The sequence below is a fragment of the Molossus molossus genome, unplaced genomic scaffold, assembly GCF_014108415.1.
Source record: "Molossus molossus isolate mMolMol1 unplaced genomic scaffold, mMolMol1.p scaffold_m16_p_11, whole genome shotgun sequence".
Lineage (NCBI taxonomy): Eukaryota > Metazoa > Chordata > Mammalia > Chiroptera > Molossidae > Molossus > Molossus molossus.
This window is the reverse complement of record NW_023425346.1, coordinates 78,676,497-78,694,727: the sequence shown is the minus strand read 5'-3', so window position 1 is coordinate 78,694,727 and position 18,231 is coordinate 78,676,497. Positions and strand designations below refer to the sequence as shown.

At 35.9% G+C, this 18,231-nt stretch overlaps 1 protein-coding gene across 9 annotated transcripts in view; it reads left to right on the top strand.

Annotated features, from left to right (window-relative positions):
* The window catches only part of UBR3 (ubiquitin protein ligase E3 component n-recognin 3), a 222,767-nt gene that overhangs the window by 147,719 nt on the left and 56,817 nt on the right, over positions 1–18,231 (top strand). For 7 of the 9 annotated variants that reach the window (XM_036253642.1, XM_036253634.1, XM_036253637.1 and 4 more), the window contains exons 28-30: positions 5,597–5,809; positions 7,015–7,151; positions 13,130–13,215. In XM_036253642.1, coding sequence (XP_036109535.1) covers positions 5,597–5,809; positions 7,015–7,151; positions 13,130–13,215 — 436 coding nt within the window. The remainder of the gene's footprint in view (positions 1–5,596; positions 5,810–7,014; positions 7,152–13,129; positions 13,216–18,231) is intronic. The other 2 variants (XM_036253638.1, XM_036253636.1) reach the window with 1 other exon arrangement.

Genomic DNA, 18,231 nt, shown 5'->3' with positions numbered 1-18,231 from the left:
GAGAGCCTTATGGGGTTCCCTTTGTAGGTAACCTGTTGCTTATCTCTTGCGGCTTTTAGGATTCTCTCTTTGTCTTTAATTTGTGGCATTTTAATTACTATGTGTCTTGGTGTGGGCCTGTTTGGGTTCTTCTTACTTGGGACTCTCTGTGCTTCTTGAACTTGAATGCCTTCTTCCTTCACCAAATTAGGGAATTTTTCTCTCACTATTTTTTTGAATATATTCTCTATCCCTTGCTCATTTTCTTCTTCTTCGGGGACTCCTATGATGCGAATATTATTATGTTTCCAGTTGTCCCATAGTTCTCTTAAGCTGTCTTCCTGTTTTTTAATAGTTTTTTCCTTTTGTTTTTCTGATTGGTTGATTTTTTCTACCCTGTCTTCTAATTCACTGATCCGGTCCTCAGCTTCCCCTACTCTGCTTTTTAAACCTTCCAATGTGTTTTTCATTTCTGATATGTCATTTTTTATCTCTTGTTGGTTTTTAATTTCCAATTGGCTTATTTTCAGTGTCTCTATGTCCTTACTCATGCTGTTCAGCTTCCTCAAGATCATGGCTCTGAATTCTAGCTCTGTTAACATGCCTAATTGCTCCACATTGATCTCATCTTCGGTGGAGGTGTCTTGCTCTTTCATTTGGCTTCTGTTTCTGTGTTTCACCATTTTGGCTATCACTGTGGGCTTTGGAGCCTGTCAAGCTCTCCCTGTGGGTGTTGGTGTTCTGCTGTTTGTGGCTCCCTCTCCTGTGTTTAGATGAGTGAGGGAGGACCCACGTTGAACACCACTGTCAAGTCTTACTTTCCTGGTTAAAGTTGCCAGCCCAGGAAAGGTACTGTTATCCTCTAGCTTTTTGCCTGGAGGCTAGCAGTCTAGGTTAATTGATCAGTTTTGGGTTGTCAGTTGATTGAAAAACTCCCTCTGGTGCTCAGCCAAGGGGCTTTCACGAGGGTGGGGCAGATGCTGGTTGTTAGTGAGCCTCAATTAACACTTCAATGGCCCACAGGGTGGGGTTGGATCTCCGAGGGAGGGGCTGCTTCCTCTCCCCAGAGCCCTGGGAAGCAGCAATGTGGCCACCGTCCTGAGTGGCTGCACTCAGCCAAAGCTCTGAGAGCCCTCCAAACCCCGAGTGTCCCAACACAGTTCCAGTCCAGTCTGCCCTCCCTCCGCCGGAGCCCAAGGTGAGTGGCTGTGGCTGTTTCAGCCTCTGTCCCGGCTGCGCTGTGGGGCCGCCTGGGAGTGTGACCCGAGGGCGCTGCTCCCAGCTGAGGCCGCTGCCGAGCTGCCGACCGTGGGCTCCCAGCCCCCGTCTCGCGCCTTCGCAAGCCTACCGGGATGAGTCAGTGTCCCTCGTTGTATGGTCCTCGCAAGCTGCTTTTCTGTTGGTTTTCCCCGTCGATTTGTCTGTGTTATAGTTGTAATTCCAGTTTGGTTCTGGGAGACGGTCTGTGTAGCTCCGTTCACTCCGCCGCCATTTTTCGGTCAGTGGATTTCTTTTCTTTCATTCCTGTTCCTTGCCTCTCATGTTTAGTCACTTACCAAATTCTATTGATTTTTCCTCCTAAATCTCATTTGATTATGTTTTGCCTTTATTATTCCCATTTCTGCTTTTTTTGTGTATGACTTTATCTCTTGACTGTTGCAGTTGCTTTCTTATCAATTTCCTTACTCCAAGTCTAATTTAATCACCATATTGCTGTTTCTAAAATGTAAATCTGATGACATATGGCTTAAAATCCTTTACTGAATTTTGCCCTGGCTGGTTTGGCTCAGCAGTTAGAGCATCGGCCTGCGGTCCTGAGAGACCCGGGTTCGGTTCCCGCTAAGGGCAGGTACCTCGGTTGCAGTTTGTCCCCGGCCCTGGTCGGTTGTGCGGGTGGCAGCCACTCGATGTGTTCCTTTCACATCGATGTTTCTCTCTCTCTCTCTGTTCCTCTCTCTCCCTCCCACTCTACCTGAGCAAAAAATGGAAAAATGTCCTCGGGTGAGGATAAAAAAAAAAAAAATCCTTTACTGAATTAATCCTGATTGGATCAAGTTTACCCTACTCTGAATGGCATTCAAGGCACTCCATGATCTGGGCTGGCCTGTTGCTTTAGCTTTATCTTCCATCAATTCAGCAGTAATGAGCTCATTAATAGCTCCAAAAGCACATTGTGCCTTTTTTTGATACTTCTTTATTCAATTGTTCATTCAACAAATATTTATCCAGCACCTGTGGTGTTCTAGATACTGGGATAGATTTTCGGGTTTCAACAGTGAACAAGACACAGTTTCTCTCAAGGAGTTTGTTGTGCATTGTGTGAGACAGAAAAAAACAGTTGCCATATGTGTGCTAAGTATCATGAAGTATACACAGGGTCTTACTGGGACATCTGTCAAGTGCTAGAACATTTGATGAAGTAAGGTGCTTGAGTGATGAGAGCCAAGATAGGAGAAGTATTCAGGGGTCATATTGTAAAGGGTCTTGTGGTCCATGTAAGGAATTTGGACTTTAGAAAAATTTCTTACAGAGATACATTAAAGACTGTTAAGCAGAGATATGATATGCTCAGAAAGTTTATTGTGGTAGTTCTGTAGGTTGCAGGGGATTTTTTGTTGTGGGATTGCAGGAGAATAAATGAATGTGGTGATATCATTTAGGAGGCAAGAGATGATGGCTGCTTGGGCTTGGTCGTGGCAGTGGAGATGGAGAAGAGGTTAGATATTTGCAATGTATACAGAATATATAATATGTATGTGGAGAAAATATATAAAAAGGATCTTCTGAGGGATTGCATGTGTAGCTTAAGAGAGAGGAAAGCATCAAGGTGAGAATTAATGGTGATCATTGAAAGATTTGGGGACTAAGAACTCACATTAGGTAAATCATACTGGCAGTGGCGTGGTTAGGAGATATTAGCAAAGGGGGTAGAGGAAGAAAGTGGATAGAAGGACCGATAGGATTTATTAATTAGATATTTGGGGTGGGGAAGTCAAGAAGCTGAAGAAGCTGCCATGACTATCTTCTTTCTAGGGCAAGAGGTGTAGCTTTATGCTCCTAAAGTACAGGGGGCAAGGCTAGAGTAGGTGAAGGGACTTTGCAAGTGAGGAGGTGGTTTTGAAAAACCACTTTGGAATTGGGTGAGAGAGTGCTTCACAGGATGTTGGAGCAAGATTGCCATGTAGTATTCAGGGCTCCACTGATTTTGGAAAGTTTTTTTTTTTTATCCTCCCCTAAGGACATTTTTGAAGTTATCTTCAAATAGAGCAGGAGGAGAGAGGAGGGGAAAGAGAGAGAGAAACATCAATGTGAGAGAGACACATCAAGTGGCTGCCACCCACATGACCCCAACCGAGGCGGGGACAGACTGCAACCAGGGTATGTGCCCTTAGCGGGAACTGAACCTGGGAGTTTCTGGTCCACAGGCCGATGCTCTAACCACTTAGCCAAACTGACCAGGGCCGGAAACAGTTTATGAAAGAGGTTATTTCAGTTTCTCTAACAGTATTCAGTTTGATACAAAATTGGAGAAATCATACATTGGATTAATTTTGTATGAAAGTTTTGTTAGGTATGTATGATAGAAGGATGTATAGAGGGGAATGAGAAGTATTGATAGTTTTTGAAGTGGTAGATCATGGTGTATAGGTATGATAAAAAAGAGGGACTAAAGGAGACAGGAGTTAGCAGTCAGAATGTGAGATGTGTGAATTTAGTATTTTCAAATATGGATAATTTTGGGTCATTACAGAACAAGGGTGTGATCATGGTAACAGGTACTGGTATTAGAGGTCAAAGTCATAGGAAGGAGCAGGTTAGGTCAAGGAGTTGAAAGGCTCAGATGTAATTAAGATGGGTTGACCATACGCACTGAAGTTGCATAGGAGGGTGGTAGGACTTGGAGTGATGAGGAAAATTGATCTAGGTACCCAAGTCTTCATGTGATTTAAGGCAGTGGATACCAGTTAAAGGGAAAGAAATGGGTAGTATTATTAAATAACATGAGCCCCAAAGACAGGAGAATGCAAAAGTAATTATATCAAGCCAGCACTGTCGATGAGAAAGATACTGAGATGTGAGGGATGTTAGGAGAATGACCCTGGTGGAGAGGGCTTCTGGGGAGGCTTTAGGAAAGAGCTGAGTTTCAATCAAGGTAAAGAGGAGGACCTAGCAGTCTTTAAGGCTGTAAGGAAGCTTATTACAGAAGGTCCTTCAATGACCAGGATCCTTGTCCCAGCCTTGTAGTACACTCTTGTATCTTTAAAACTTAGCTCACAGATCGCCTTTGGGAAGCCTTCTTTGTTGCATTTATCACATTATTATTATAATCTAGTTGTTTCTATCTGCTTTTAAATTGTTTGTACCTTAAGTGAAGACGTATCTTAACTCATTATGCCATCACTTGACACATGATAGAGTTTAAAAAGTGTTTGTAGAATTGTATTTAAGAAGACATGGTGTTATATATTTAAGATTAAATGTCAAAAGTAAAAAAAAAAAAATGAATTCAATTCTGTTAGTCAAAGTATTTGAGATCCTTAGATATAGTGAAGTGAGCACTAAATTAAGAGTGGGGAAACCTCAGTTCATTTTGACATTGTCATTAACTACCTTTTTAACCATAGGCAAATACATTTTTCTTTTCCTCGTATCTTGTTTTCTCATTATTTTTGTTTTTTAGTAATAATGGTCATATTATAGTTTGCATATATACACATAATAGATTTAAAACATATTTTGAGATAAAGCATAATATTAGTTAACAGAATAAGAGAGAGAATGCTTGGGAAAGAGATATAGTAGGACTACACAACAGCAATGGCCTAAAAGAGCAAAATAGATGTGGGATGGTGTCAGGCAAAAGAAGGGAACAAATATATCAGGTTGGATTTCTGTCTTAAGTCCTCTGGTTAGTTAGAATGTATGGCAGTCTCTCATGAGCAAGAGCTTCCTCCTAGGCAAATATGCATTATGTGTCTTTGCTTCAGAAACCTATTTCCTCCTCTTTCTATCAGAAACATCTGAAGGAAGAAGTTAATTTCCCTTCTATCACACTTATATTCTGAGTACTCTAAATCTTTCCCCTATCCATTAAACCTAAACAGACCTACTGTATAAAGTCCAATCAGTTGTGTTCAGCAATTTAGACACCTTAGAAGACACATCGTATTTTTGAGGGCTTAATTTATGCTCAAAAGCTGTCTATCCTACCTATATGGGCACTTGGAGAATCTTCCCAGTAGTCATTTATAGATTATGAAAATGGGCAAGGGGTAAGAGGAAGGTGATCCATTTTAATGTGGCCTGCTTTTTCAGTTCTTCTTTATCTTAAATCCAGTTTCAGATTGATTGCATCATTATTTGAATGTTTCAATACTGAGAGAAGAGTAGGGTACTTGGGCAGTTCTTTGGTGATGGCAACTGTTGCATGATTGCCATGATGTGAGAGGTGATATGATAAGCTTCAACAGTTAAATGAGAGATCTTGTTTATGTTTTTATGAGATAGATAAATGTCTTTTGTATGTTTCATTTATTTACTATAAAATGTAGTGGTGTAAATTTTGTTTTATGTAAAGGTGTATCTCATACATCTGTATGTTTATTCCATCTTTTAGAATGACCAGGTTCTTCAGGGATTCTCAGTGGACAAAGGAGAATTCACATGCCCTCTCTGTAGGCAGTTTGCGAACAGCGTTATTCCTTGTTATCCTGGAAGCAATGTGGAAAATAACCTTTGGCAACGTCCTAGTAACAAAAGCTTACAAGATCTCATAAAGGATGTGGAGGAGCTGCAGGGACGGCCGGGAGCTTTCCCAGTAAGCATCAGTGTAAGGCAGCAGTATCCTGGTTAACTCAGCTCTGCTTTTCAGCTTTTAATTTTGTTTCATTTTCAAATTATTCAGGGCCTTTATATATTTAATAGAATTTGCTTTTAGAGGTTTTTTTCTCGTTTGTGGGTATTAAAAATAAAAATGAGAGTAATAGAGCAAATTATTACCAAAGGCTATAGTTGTCCTTAGTCTAAATTGTTATGGTTTTAATATATATCTTCCAGATCATGAAATCCTATAAGATTAGATAATGGTTAAACTTTTTTAAGGTATTAAAATATTTAAAAACAAAACCACCCAAACAAATAAATTCTATCTATGTATCTTGCAATGTAAAGCACGGTCTAATCACTTTAAATATGCCCATTTAGGTATATTAGGATTAAGATGATGTATTTAGACACACACACACACACACACACTTTATGTATGTGTAATTATAGATTTACACACTTGAGTGAGAGAGAGAGAGAGAGAGAGAGAGAGAGAGCTAAGTATTGATTGGTTGCCTCCTGTACACGCCCTGACCAAGGATTGAACTTGCAACCTAGGTGTGTTTCCTGACTGGGAGTCAAACCCACAGCCTTTTGGTGTACTGGGTAACACTCCAGCCAACTGAGCCACACTGGCCAGGGCTGTGATATGGTCCTTGAGAGAAGTGACAGCTCTGCCTGGTTTTTGCAGTACCTTTATGAAAACTATGAATATTTGACTTTTGAAACAAATTCATAGTTTAAAGCTACTCAGAGTCATCTCCAAGCAGTTCCTTTTCTCAGTTGGAGACTAATTTTAGAGTCTATGTGATTTTTTTTTTAATTTTAAATTTTTATGTGTTTAAAATATGCTTAAAGTAAGGGACATCAATATTATTCTTTGAAAATGAAATTCAGTTTTTTTATAAACATGCAAACTGTAATGACAGCCAGTTATTTGTTTAGAATATAGTTTGTGTGGTTAATTCATGGTTGGGTTATAGTGTTACCATTCACAATATAGAATTAGAATAAAAGATCCTGAAAATAAGAGAAAATATTTCTTAATCTGTTTAATCTTTGTGTACTAAATACATTTATGGTAGATAGTTAATGTACTTTTTAACATTAATTTTCTAGTATGTTATATGATAAACATTATAGTGTTAGACTGTTATTAGAGAAAATGAATATAAATAAACTTTATATTTTTGTTTGTATTTTTTACAGTCTGAAACCAACTTAAGTAAAGAAATGGAATCTGTAATGAAAGATATCAAAAATACTACTCAGAAGAAATATAGAGACTATAGCAAGACCCCAGGCTCACCAGACAATGATTTTCTCTTTATGTATTCTGTTGCTAGGTAAGTACAGTATATGCAGTATATTCTTTTATGTTTACTTATTATTATTAGCTGGGTTTATTGTTTTTTTTTTTTTTAATTGTCATTCATATTTATTTGAAGAAAGGATATTTTTCATGCTGGGTGAAATTGTGGCTAATTTTAGTATCTCCTAGAAGAGACTATAAAAGTATAGTTTTCCTTTATTTTATGAAGAGTTGAATTTAGTGAAATATTGGGTTGAGTGTTATTAAGCATCATAGGATATGTGGGAAAAGTATATTAACATTTTGAGACAGATATTTACCTCATAGCATGTGGTAAGAAATCACTATTCAAGTTCTGTCGAAAACTGATAATATTGAGAACTAAAACATTATAATATGTTAAACACTACTTATTTATTTTAAAAAATAAGAACAGTAAGAAGTTATTTTGTTTGTTGTAAGGTAGTGAAAGATCTGATAATATGCTAGAAGACTATATTTGGTTTTGAAAAACAGGTAAGGGTGTGGAAGCATGAGACCAGTCAGATCCTAAGCCTCTATTACAGCTAGCTGGGGTCTCAAGGAAACAGAGGTAAATAACTCATCTTTCAGATTAGGTAGGATTTGTCTAATCAACTGAGTAGGTGTTCAATACTTAAGAAATAGTTCCAAATAGGAATTTTAGAGAATTGAATGAAAATGGAGAACTATAAAAGTAAATAGGGAAGAAACAGGCACAATTAGGAACTTGCAAACATGTTCTGCCAGAACTGATTTTGTAGATTCCAGAGTATCTCTAGAAGCATGCTTCGTATTTTGTCCAAGTAGAGTTGCCATAGGCAAAATTTAGAGAGATAATGTGACTGGAAGTCATGCAGCAAATTAGTGGCAGACTAGGACTAGAACTCAGATCTCTGGAGTCGTAGTCTAGTGTTCTTTCAGTTTCTGTCCCCCTTTTTCTTCTCTTGCATTCAGCTTTTATAGGTCATATATGCATGCAGTTCAGCATGGCCATTCTCTTTGCCCCATTCCTGGGGCATAAGATAACAAAAGAGTAACTGAATTATATGCAGTCTTTAGAACCTAGGAAAAATGGAACCAGATTTAGGAAAATTGCTGCAAGCATCAAGATAAGGAAACATTAGTCTTTGGTTTAAGACTGCAAATGCTGGACACATATTGATGTAAAAGGACGCAATACATTGGGAAGTAACTTTCTAGTCTGCAGTTCCTGACTGTTGTTATTTATCCAGAATGCTTTGGGGGGAAGCTATAACAGTTAATTTAACATTTCATCTCTGGAGAGTTACTAGTTGCATACTTGCAATAAAATATGCTTTATGTGAAAACTAAATTGAATATAATTTAATTTTCCAAGGTTTCAAGGTTCTACAAAACTTCTGTACTATATTGTGTTAATAATGTTGTAGAAGATTGGGATGAATGTAAACCAACTCAGTTATGCTGTGTGTGTGTGTGTGCGCGCGTGCGCACAAAAGCATTCCTTCCCTGCTTAAAAATAGGGATATGTTCTGAGAATTGTGTCAATAGGTGATTTTGTAGTTGTGCAAAGATTGTAGAACGTACTTACACAAATCTAGATGGCGTAGTCTGCTACACACCTAGGCTCTCTGATATGGCCTATTGCTCCCAGGCTGCAAAGCTGTACACATCATGTACAAACAAACAAAAGGTTAAATCAAACACAGGAAAGAGTAATGCAGTAAACAGATGCGATAGACATGATATATATGAGGCGCCTGCTAGTGTGACACAGTGTACTGTTTTACAGTAAACTTTTTTTTATATATAACTAAAAAGAGTACTTGAAAATAGTGATTAAAAAATATAGTATAGTAAATACATAAGCCAGTAATATGGTTGTTTATCATTATCAAGTGTTACGTACTATCCATAATCGTATGTGTTACACTTTTATATGCCTGGTAGCACAGTAGGTGTGTTCACACCAGCATCACCACAAACACATGACTAATGTGTTATGCTATGATGTTAGGATGACTATGACATCACTAGGTGACAGGAATTTTTCAGCTCCATTACAATCTTATGGGATTACTGTGGTATATGCATCTGTCGACCGAAATGTCATTATGCAGAGCATTACTTTGTGTACACACACACACACGCACACACGCACACACACACACGTTTATGTATTTATGCCTTTGCTTTTATTAGAATTGACCTAATAAGAAAATCCTGGTTAGCCTTGGCGGGTTTGGCTCAGCAGTTAGAGTGTCAGCCCAAGGACCAAAGGGTCTGGATTTGATTCCCTGTCAAGGGCATATACCTGGGTTGCAGGTTTGATCCCTGACCAGTGGGAGACAACTAATCATGTATCTCTCTCACATCAGTGTTTCTGTCTCTCTTTCTCCCTCTCCCTCCCTTCCACTCTTATCTAAAAATCAATGAAAAAATATCATCGGGTGAAGATTGAAAAAAATCCTGGTTGAATGGGAAGTTTTAGATTTCTATTTGTTGGTTTAAATATATAAATAACTTACAGAATAAAGCCTGCTGTGATAATGCAAGAGACTTTTAAAATCAACCTATTTCAGTTTTTCTCTTTTTTAGAGAAGCAGGAACAAATGTCAAATGTTATTTACTAAGGATATATATGCAGAGAAAGTATACTCTCCCCTCTTTCCATCCTTCTCTAATCTTTTTTTTAAAATTTCTTACCCGAGGATATCCTTCTATTTTTCCTCAGATAGAGTGAGAGAGAGCGAGAGCGAGAGCGAGAGCGAGAGAGAGAGAGAGAGAGAGAGAGAGAGAGAAACGTCGCCTTGGTTACCTCCTGCAGGATCCCCACCAGGGCTGGGGATGAACCACAACTGAGGTACGTGCCCTTGACTGGAATCAAACCCAAGACTCTGTGGTCCTCAGGCTGATATACTAACCACTGAGCCAAACCGGCCAGGGCAATCCTTCTCTGATCTTTAATGATAAGCTCTAAAGCAGCAAAGTAATGATTCTGAAAGAAAGTATATAACCCTTAAAAACCTAATTTTTCTTTGGTTAAAATTACCCAGGTCATTGTCAACTTTTCACTGTGAGATTGTATGCCTTCTCTAAGTTTTATTTAGTCATTAAAAAGAAAACAAAGACCAAATTGACTCAGAAAACAAAAACATGAAGGGAAAAAAAGGTGTTTTGTATCCTATTTGAATAGGATATAATTTTCTCAATGTAGGAAACAAGATTCTTTATCATTATCTTATGCCTTGCATATAACCTTTTTTCATAAATGCTTCTGATTATAGATTATGATTATTTTTATGCTTAAAAAGTAGGCTTTCAATATTAATATTTTAAATGTTTAGATATTTAAGTAAAATATTTAGTAATAAACTTAATTTTAATTACTTAACTTTTGAATTAAATGTTGTGATTCTTAAATGTATAATTTGTAAGAACGTACAAGTTTAGCCCTGGCTGGTTTTGCTCAGCGGTTAGAGTGTCGGCCTACTGTCCAGAGAAACCCAGGTTTGATTCCTGCTAAGGGCACGTGCCTCGGTTGCAGTTTGTCCCCGGCCCTGGTTGGGTCGTGTGGGTGGCAACCACTCGGTGTGTCCCTTTCACGTGATGTTTCTCTCTCTCTTTCTCCTTCCCACTCTATCTGAACAAAATATCAAAATATGTCCTCAGGTGAGGATAAAAAAAAAAAGAACATACAAGTTTATTTATTCGACATTAGTAATTTTGAATGGACTACAACCTACTTCCCAGAGCTGAATTTTTTCCTGTTGAATAAATACTTTTTTGTTCTTTGAGAAACTTAAATTTTTTGATGTTTCGAAACAAAATATTTCTAGGGGGAAACTAGTCTGTAAAACTGTTTCCTTTAATAATTGTTTTAGAGCTTTTTTTGGTAGGACGATGAGTATCTCTTTATTTTTAATTTTATTTGTATAATGAAGCCTTGGAAGATTTTTTGAGGGCAGCAAAGAAGAAATAGTTAGAATGCTCAGAAAACTGCTCCCAGTACATCTTTATTTTAACACCATCCATTTATGAGAGCAGAAACAAAATATTGTGTTGTGATTTTCAACAGTGAGGAAAGATCAGACATGGGGTACAAGATGCATTTGTGTCTTCTTTTTTCTAGCAAATCTCAAGTTAAAGGACCAGTTTTGTTATAAATGAAATAAGGAAAAGCTGATGGTTAGGGTCTGTGACATTGATTTTAAAGTTTTAGATATTATTACATGATACTAACCCTTTGGATAGGTAGTATTTGTTTCTTTAATTGAGAAAGAATGTTGTGTAGGAAATTGCCCTACCATAATCCGAAATAATTAATTACATTTAGAAGAAACTTCAAGTATTCATTAAAATCAAATTCCTGGTAACATGTTTGTCATCCTTTAAAGTATCTTATTTGGTGATTGAAAAAACAGAATTGTTCTTGTATTTATATTTTAATGAATATTTTTGCAAATTACACTGAAATAAAAGTTGACATTCTAGTTCTGACATTTGATTGAAAGAATTGATCATGTTCCTGGTTAGCTCTTTTAAAAGTACTATCTAGGAAATCTTAGTTTTTATAAGAGAGTATAGCCATTAATTTTTTCCTACAAATTAGGCAACAGAAGATTTGTGAAAACAAAATGTATTGATCTCATTTATATTCCCTTGATGAAGGAAAACATGCTGGTCTTCACTCGCTTTCTGTCCACTAACATGAAATCCTTGTCCCTGCTTCCTTGCTGGTAGGTTTTTAGAAGTTTAGTGAGCAATGCAAATCGCCTGAAGGGTGGAAAATTTCCTTGTCACACAGATGCCCTTATCAGCAGCAACCAGATGGAGCTCTGAGCAGGGACATTATCAATGTTAAATTGGTTTTCTTCCCTCTCCTGACCCGCCTCACAACAACTAGAGAGGATTAAAGCATTCCTTTAGAAATGGTGGGGAGAGGGGGAGCAAGCATACAGTTTGCATTTATAAATAATTATATGAAAATAACGTTTCAAAACAGTCTTGTTCAAAATACAGTCAAAACCTGTTCAAAATGTTTTGTTTTAAATAAAATAGCGTAATATTATTTCTTGAATTCACTTGCAAAGAGTAAGCTTGAAACTTGGCTGCCTAATTTTTTTTTTTTTTTAGACGGAATAGCTCACTGTTAGTGTCACTTGAATATCTTGGATATAAAAAAGTTTTCTAAGTTTTAGTTGCAACAAATAAAAGTATATTAAGATCATTAATACTGTTGGAGTAAAAATACAGTTTATCACTCAGAATTTTTATTGTTTTGGCAAAAATTGCTCTTTTACATTACTTTTTGTTTTTTTAGTATAAACATTTAGATTCTGCATCGGAGTGATTTTTGAAATGAAAATTTGCTAATCATTGCTAATCTATAAGCTAATAATTGCTAAATATTTTATAATTTTGAGTCTATATGAACAATACTTAGCAGTGTCAATAGTTACACAATATATTTTGGTAAAACTGTAATTTTAGAAGTCCGTAAAAGAGACCACTGTTAATTATATGTGATTGTTCCTAGCCACTTTGATGTTAGTGATTTTGTTTCTTAGTATTGATTTCTAAATACCATCTAAGCTCCAGTGAGCCATGACCATTTCTCTGATAGAAGAATTGATATGCCCTTGTGTGTTATATGACAGTAACTACCTACTCATTGGCTGACAGTTGGAGTACAAATTCTTCAGATTAATTTTCAGGTTTATGAAGTGTGTTGCAGTTATTTTCCTTATGACCTAGTTTTTAATATTTGCCAACATTTAGAATTTTGAACAATTACACAATGACATGTATGGTTTTGCAGGTATAAATATGAACATATAAGTGAGGAATATCCCCTTTTTTATTTCTAAGTATCAGAAATAAAATTGTACTGATATTGCCTAAATTATACTTTTGCAAATAATAAAATTGATTCAGTCATATCATTAAGACAAATAAAAAAATATTGCTTCAGCCTAATGACTGGGATATATTATAATGCTTTACTTACAGAACCAATTTGGAACTTGAATTAATTCACCGAGGAGGCAATTTGTGTTCAGGTGGTGCAAGCACAGCTGGCAAAAGGTCTTGTTTAAGTAAGTATTAAACAGTGCTAAATTTAAAAAATTCTATTTATGTCATTTTTGAAAGCATATACAGACAAAATGATCTTTTGGTATATTTTCAGCTTCTTTTTATGTTATATATAATCAGTTTAACTAGTGAGTATATGCTTTAAATGATTAATCTTGTACTTTAAAAAATAATATGAATATTTTGCTTTTTATAGTGTAATTACCCAGTAAATAAATGTCACACTAATTGATCAGTTTTACACTAGCTCTAAAACAATATATTATTCTAAGCTATAAAAAATTGTCCTTGAACTGAATTTTTAAAATTTTTACATTATTTAGATTTAAGAAAATCTTTTTATAATGACAATTAGTATTGCCCATAGATTCCTATAGTATATATAGCTTCTGTTAACTAAGGAAGGCATTTATACTGTATTTTGATATGCATGTTAAAACCTGTTAAAGTTGTGTATGTTTGCTTTTATTCATGAATATGCTTTATATTGTAAAATGGCATGATTCTTTAATACTTTCTGTAAGGGTATATATAGTTGAAAGAAGTGTCATTTGGAACTTAAAGTAGATTTTTCATGAACATGGTTTTGATACTATTTAGTCATTGTTTAGAGAATCAATGTGAATACTGGGAATAATATTATCTAATGTCATGCATAGCTAATTATTGGTTCCAAATCACTGAAGGTAAAAAATTATTGGTATGGGAAAAAAAATCGTATAAAACACATATATATATATTCTTTTGGAAAATGAATATATTTTCTTAAGTACTAAAGATATTAGTAATTATTAAAAATGTATCCATACGTATTGGTTTTCAAAAATATATGCACATTATTTTTAAAAGGTAATAGGTGATTTGGGATTAGTTTCAAAGCAGAGGACTGATTAAAAAATACCTTGAAATTTCTAACATCAAGATACAAGCTTATGTGAAATTTCAACTGAAGTGACTTTTAAAATTCTTATTAGTTATATTAGATTTTGATATTTTATTTTGGGTTATCACTTCATTCCTAGAAGTTTAAGGTTTTGAAAGTTATTTTTTACTGAGTATTTAGTATTTATTACCCCCTTGATATATGCAGTTAAATCCTATGTATACCCAGTGATTTAGTATTATGTTTAAAGGGGGAGTTGATACATAGGAGTTTTAGCTTCTAGTCTGGTTTGAAGTAGTAAAAACTATAATTTTATTTATATAGATTATTATTTTATCAACTTATTTTTAATTGATGTTTGGCATTGGCTGGTAATATTTCAAATACTGTTATATTAGAAAGAGTTTAGTAAAAGAATTTCAATTTTATGCTCAAAACTCTATTTCACTTTCTCTTAGGTACTTAAATTTATCCAGAAGTTTACAAATGATGAATTTATTCAGAATTCTAAAAATAAATAGTAAAACTCTAGCAGCAACTACTTTAATTATCACACTCAATTATAAATTACAAAATGTATTTATTTTTTGCTTTCTAAATCTAATTTTTTTATTGTTGCAAGTATTACAGATGGCCCCCTTATATCTCCATTGACTCCCTCCTTCCTGCTCCCTCCCTCCACTCCCACCTTCCTAGTGTCCATGGGGATTGGTCATGCATATATGCATATAAGTTCTTTGGTTTATCTCTTCCCTCCCCTTCCACCCCTCATCCCTCTGAAGTTTGTCAGTCTGTTCCCTACTTCCATGATTCTGGATCTCTTTTGGTTGACAGCTTATTTTGTTAATTATATTCCACAAATAAGTGAGATCATTTGGTACTTGTCTTTCTCTGACTGGCTTATTTTGCTTAGCATAATACTCTCCAGGTCCCTTCATGTCTTGATAGTTACTTCCAAATTTTCATTTCCCCTTTAGCAAATAAGAGATTATATTATGCCAGTATAGAAAAGATTGTGATGAAGCTCATCCTAAATATATTTAAAATCATTTTGGGTTTTCTTTTCTTTCTTTCTTTCTTTTTTTAATTTTTAAGATGAATTATGTTCTTCCCACAACTTAGTTGAAGTATGATTGACAATGAAAAATTATACATATTTAGGTTGTACAACACAATGGTATTTGTTTTTAGTTGTCATATGATTTATTATGATTCATTGCTTATGCGTTATTTATCCTAATATTTATAAAAGCAGCTGTATGTCATGTATGCAAAATATATGCTATATGAAATCCTATCATTTTGTAAGTGTTACTGTATATGTTATTTGCTCAAGCCCAACTCACACCTACTTTAAGTTGAACACCAGAATTTAAATTGATGGTGTTTCATAGGATCTTAGATCAAATATCTCATTTTTCTTCATCTTCTAGTAGAATTAAAAGTTCTGTCTTTTCTCTAGAGACTCCTTATAAGTCAGTATTTTCATTTCCCCATTTCTTTGGCTCTTCCTTACCTCTTAAATATCTCTTTTTTTATTTTTTGTAATCCTCACCGGAGGATATTTTTCCATTGCTTTTTCAGATAGAGTGGGGGTGGGGGAGAGAATGAGAATGAGACACACAGAGAGAGAATGAGACATCGATGTGAGAGAGACACATCAACTGGTTGCCTCCTGCACGACCCTGACCAGGGCTGGGGATCGAACCGCAACCGAAGTACATACCCTTGACCAGAATCAAACCCGAGACTCTGGTCCACAGGCTGACGCTCTAACCATTGAGCAAGACCGGCAAGGGCTCTTTTTTAATTTAATTTTTCCACTTAGTTTATTAGGATGACATTGGTTAATAAAATTATATAGGTTTCAAGTGTACAATTCTATGATACATCATCTGTATATTGCATTGTGTAAAGTGTTTTTTTTTTTTTTTCTATAATAATTTGGGGTAAGAGAGTGAAAAAATGCCTCATTAATTAAGCAAATAATAAGGGAAATTCCACTTTTGGAACAGTGTTTCATCACGACTTTTTGATGAAATTGAAGATTAGTTTAGTCAAGAAAGATTTAATGACTTTTGTGTGAACAGCTTTGAGTAATGCCTGATAAATAATTATGGATGCACACTCACACACACAGAAGTGGAGGAGTAGTGGAAAGTGGGGGTAGGGAGAAGATTCTTCTTTCTATAACAGTGAAAGCAGAAAATGCTACTGGCAAATTTATACTGAGAAATAAGATAGAATTATAGTGCTTATATATCCAAGCAAGATTTTTAAGTATTGAGGTGAAATGAGCAGTATCACCCTGGCCAGTTTGGCTCAGTGGTAGAGCATCCGCCCTCGGACCAGTGAGTCATGGGTTCAATTCCGGTCAAGGGCACATACCCGGCCCTGGTCCGGGTCGTGCCGGAGGCAGCCAGTTGATGTGTCCCTCTCACGTCGATGTTTCTCTCTCTCTCTCTCTCTCTCTCCCTCCTACTCTATCTGAAGATAAATAGAAAAATATCCTCAGGTGAGGATAAAAAAAAAAAAGACCAGTATCTAGTCAAAATAATGTTAATTTCAAAATATATCTTGGGAACTTTCCACAGTAAAGAATGAGCAAAATTAATTCACATAGCAGCATACCATGGTATTTTAATAGTACCTTACATCTGTAGTTTTAAACTGTATGAAGTACTTTCACATAAATCATTTAGTCTTTAGAGTGACCATGTAAAATAGGTGTCATCTCTTTTTCATAGAAAAGGAAACTGAAATTCAGAGTGATCAAGTCATGCAGCTGGAAAATGTCAGAGTTTGCACTTGAGTCCAGCGCTTTTGACTCTAAAGTTAGTTATCTACGCCATATCCCTTGCCCTTAAGTCCCAAAGGATGCAGAACCTTTCACCCTCCCGGCCGGTGTGGTCAGTGGTTGAGCATCAACCCATGCACCAAGAGGTCACCAGTTCGATTCCCAGTCAGGGCACATGCCCAGGTTGTGGGTCAAATCCCTGGTGGGGGGCATGCAGGAGGCAGCCAATCGATATTCTCTCATAGATGCTTCTATCTCTCTCTCTAAAATCAATAAAGGGGAAAAAAAAAAAGAACTTTCACCCATGGGCTTCGTCAGGGACATTCTACTGCATACTGTTGCCTTGAGATCTTTCCAGGCTCTGCCACGCCAACCCTCCTGTTATCTGGTCTGTTTTTCTTATAGAGAAGTTGAAGTTTTTCTTCCTGGGATCATTCAGAAATCATTTGGCTAGTTGAGATTTTATTCATTGACAAGTATTTTATGACTGATAACTACACTTATAGGACTAAAATCTTGATCTGGAAATGCAGACTTAGTTAAGTTTACCTTAGGTAAATTTTAACAGTACTAAAATTTTAAGATAGAACAAATTTATAAAAGTCTTTAGTATAATTCTCTCTTTCATATGTATTTCTATCTTAATGACTTATGAGTTATACTAAGAAATAATCTACCAGTTTTCAATTTTTTATATGTTTCGAAATAACTGACAGAGACACAGAATTTTCAAGTTCAATGAGCATCTGTTCAAAGACATTTTTATTTATTTAATTTTTAAATCCTCAGCAGAGGATATTTTTCCATTTATTTTTAGACAGAATGGGAAGGAGAGATAGAGAGAAAAACACCAATGTGAGAGAGAGACATCGATTGGTTACCTCTCTCATGGCTCCGACCAGGGCTGGGGACCGAACCACAACCAAGGTACGTGCCCTTGACCAGAATCGAACCCGCTACTCTTTGGTCCGCGGGCTGACGCTCCAACAGCTGAGCAAAACCGGCCAGGGCTCAAAGGCATTTTTAAAAGATATTCACATATAATAACTTTGGGTTCAGTTACGTTAAGTGAGTATTCCTGAAGTCATAAAAAGTGGCAGAATGGTGTTTCATGTGTATGTATGATATTCATAGTCATACATGTAAATCTATTAATTTTACAATAAAGTTGGAGTTTTCATTTTATAGATTTTTTGGTCTAAAATATGCTTACTTTAAAATTGATAAAGATAGACGGTATGGTTAAATCTTACTTTTTGTTCCAACTGACCCTTCTTATAATGAAATCTTAGATTTTTTTAAGGCCATTCCAGTCTTTTAGTGGTGTTTTCTGTTTTA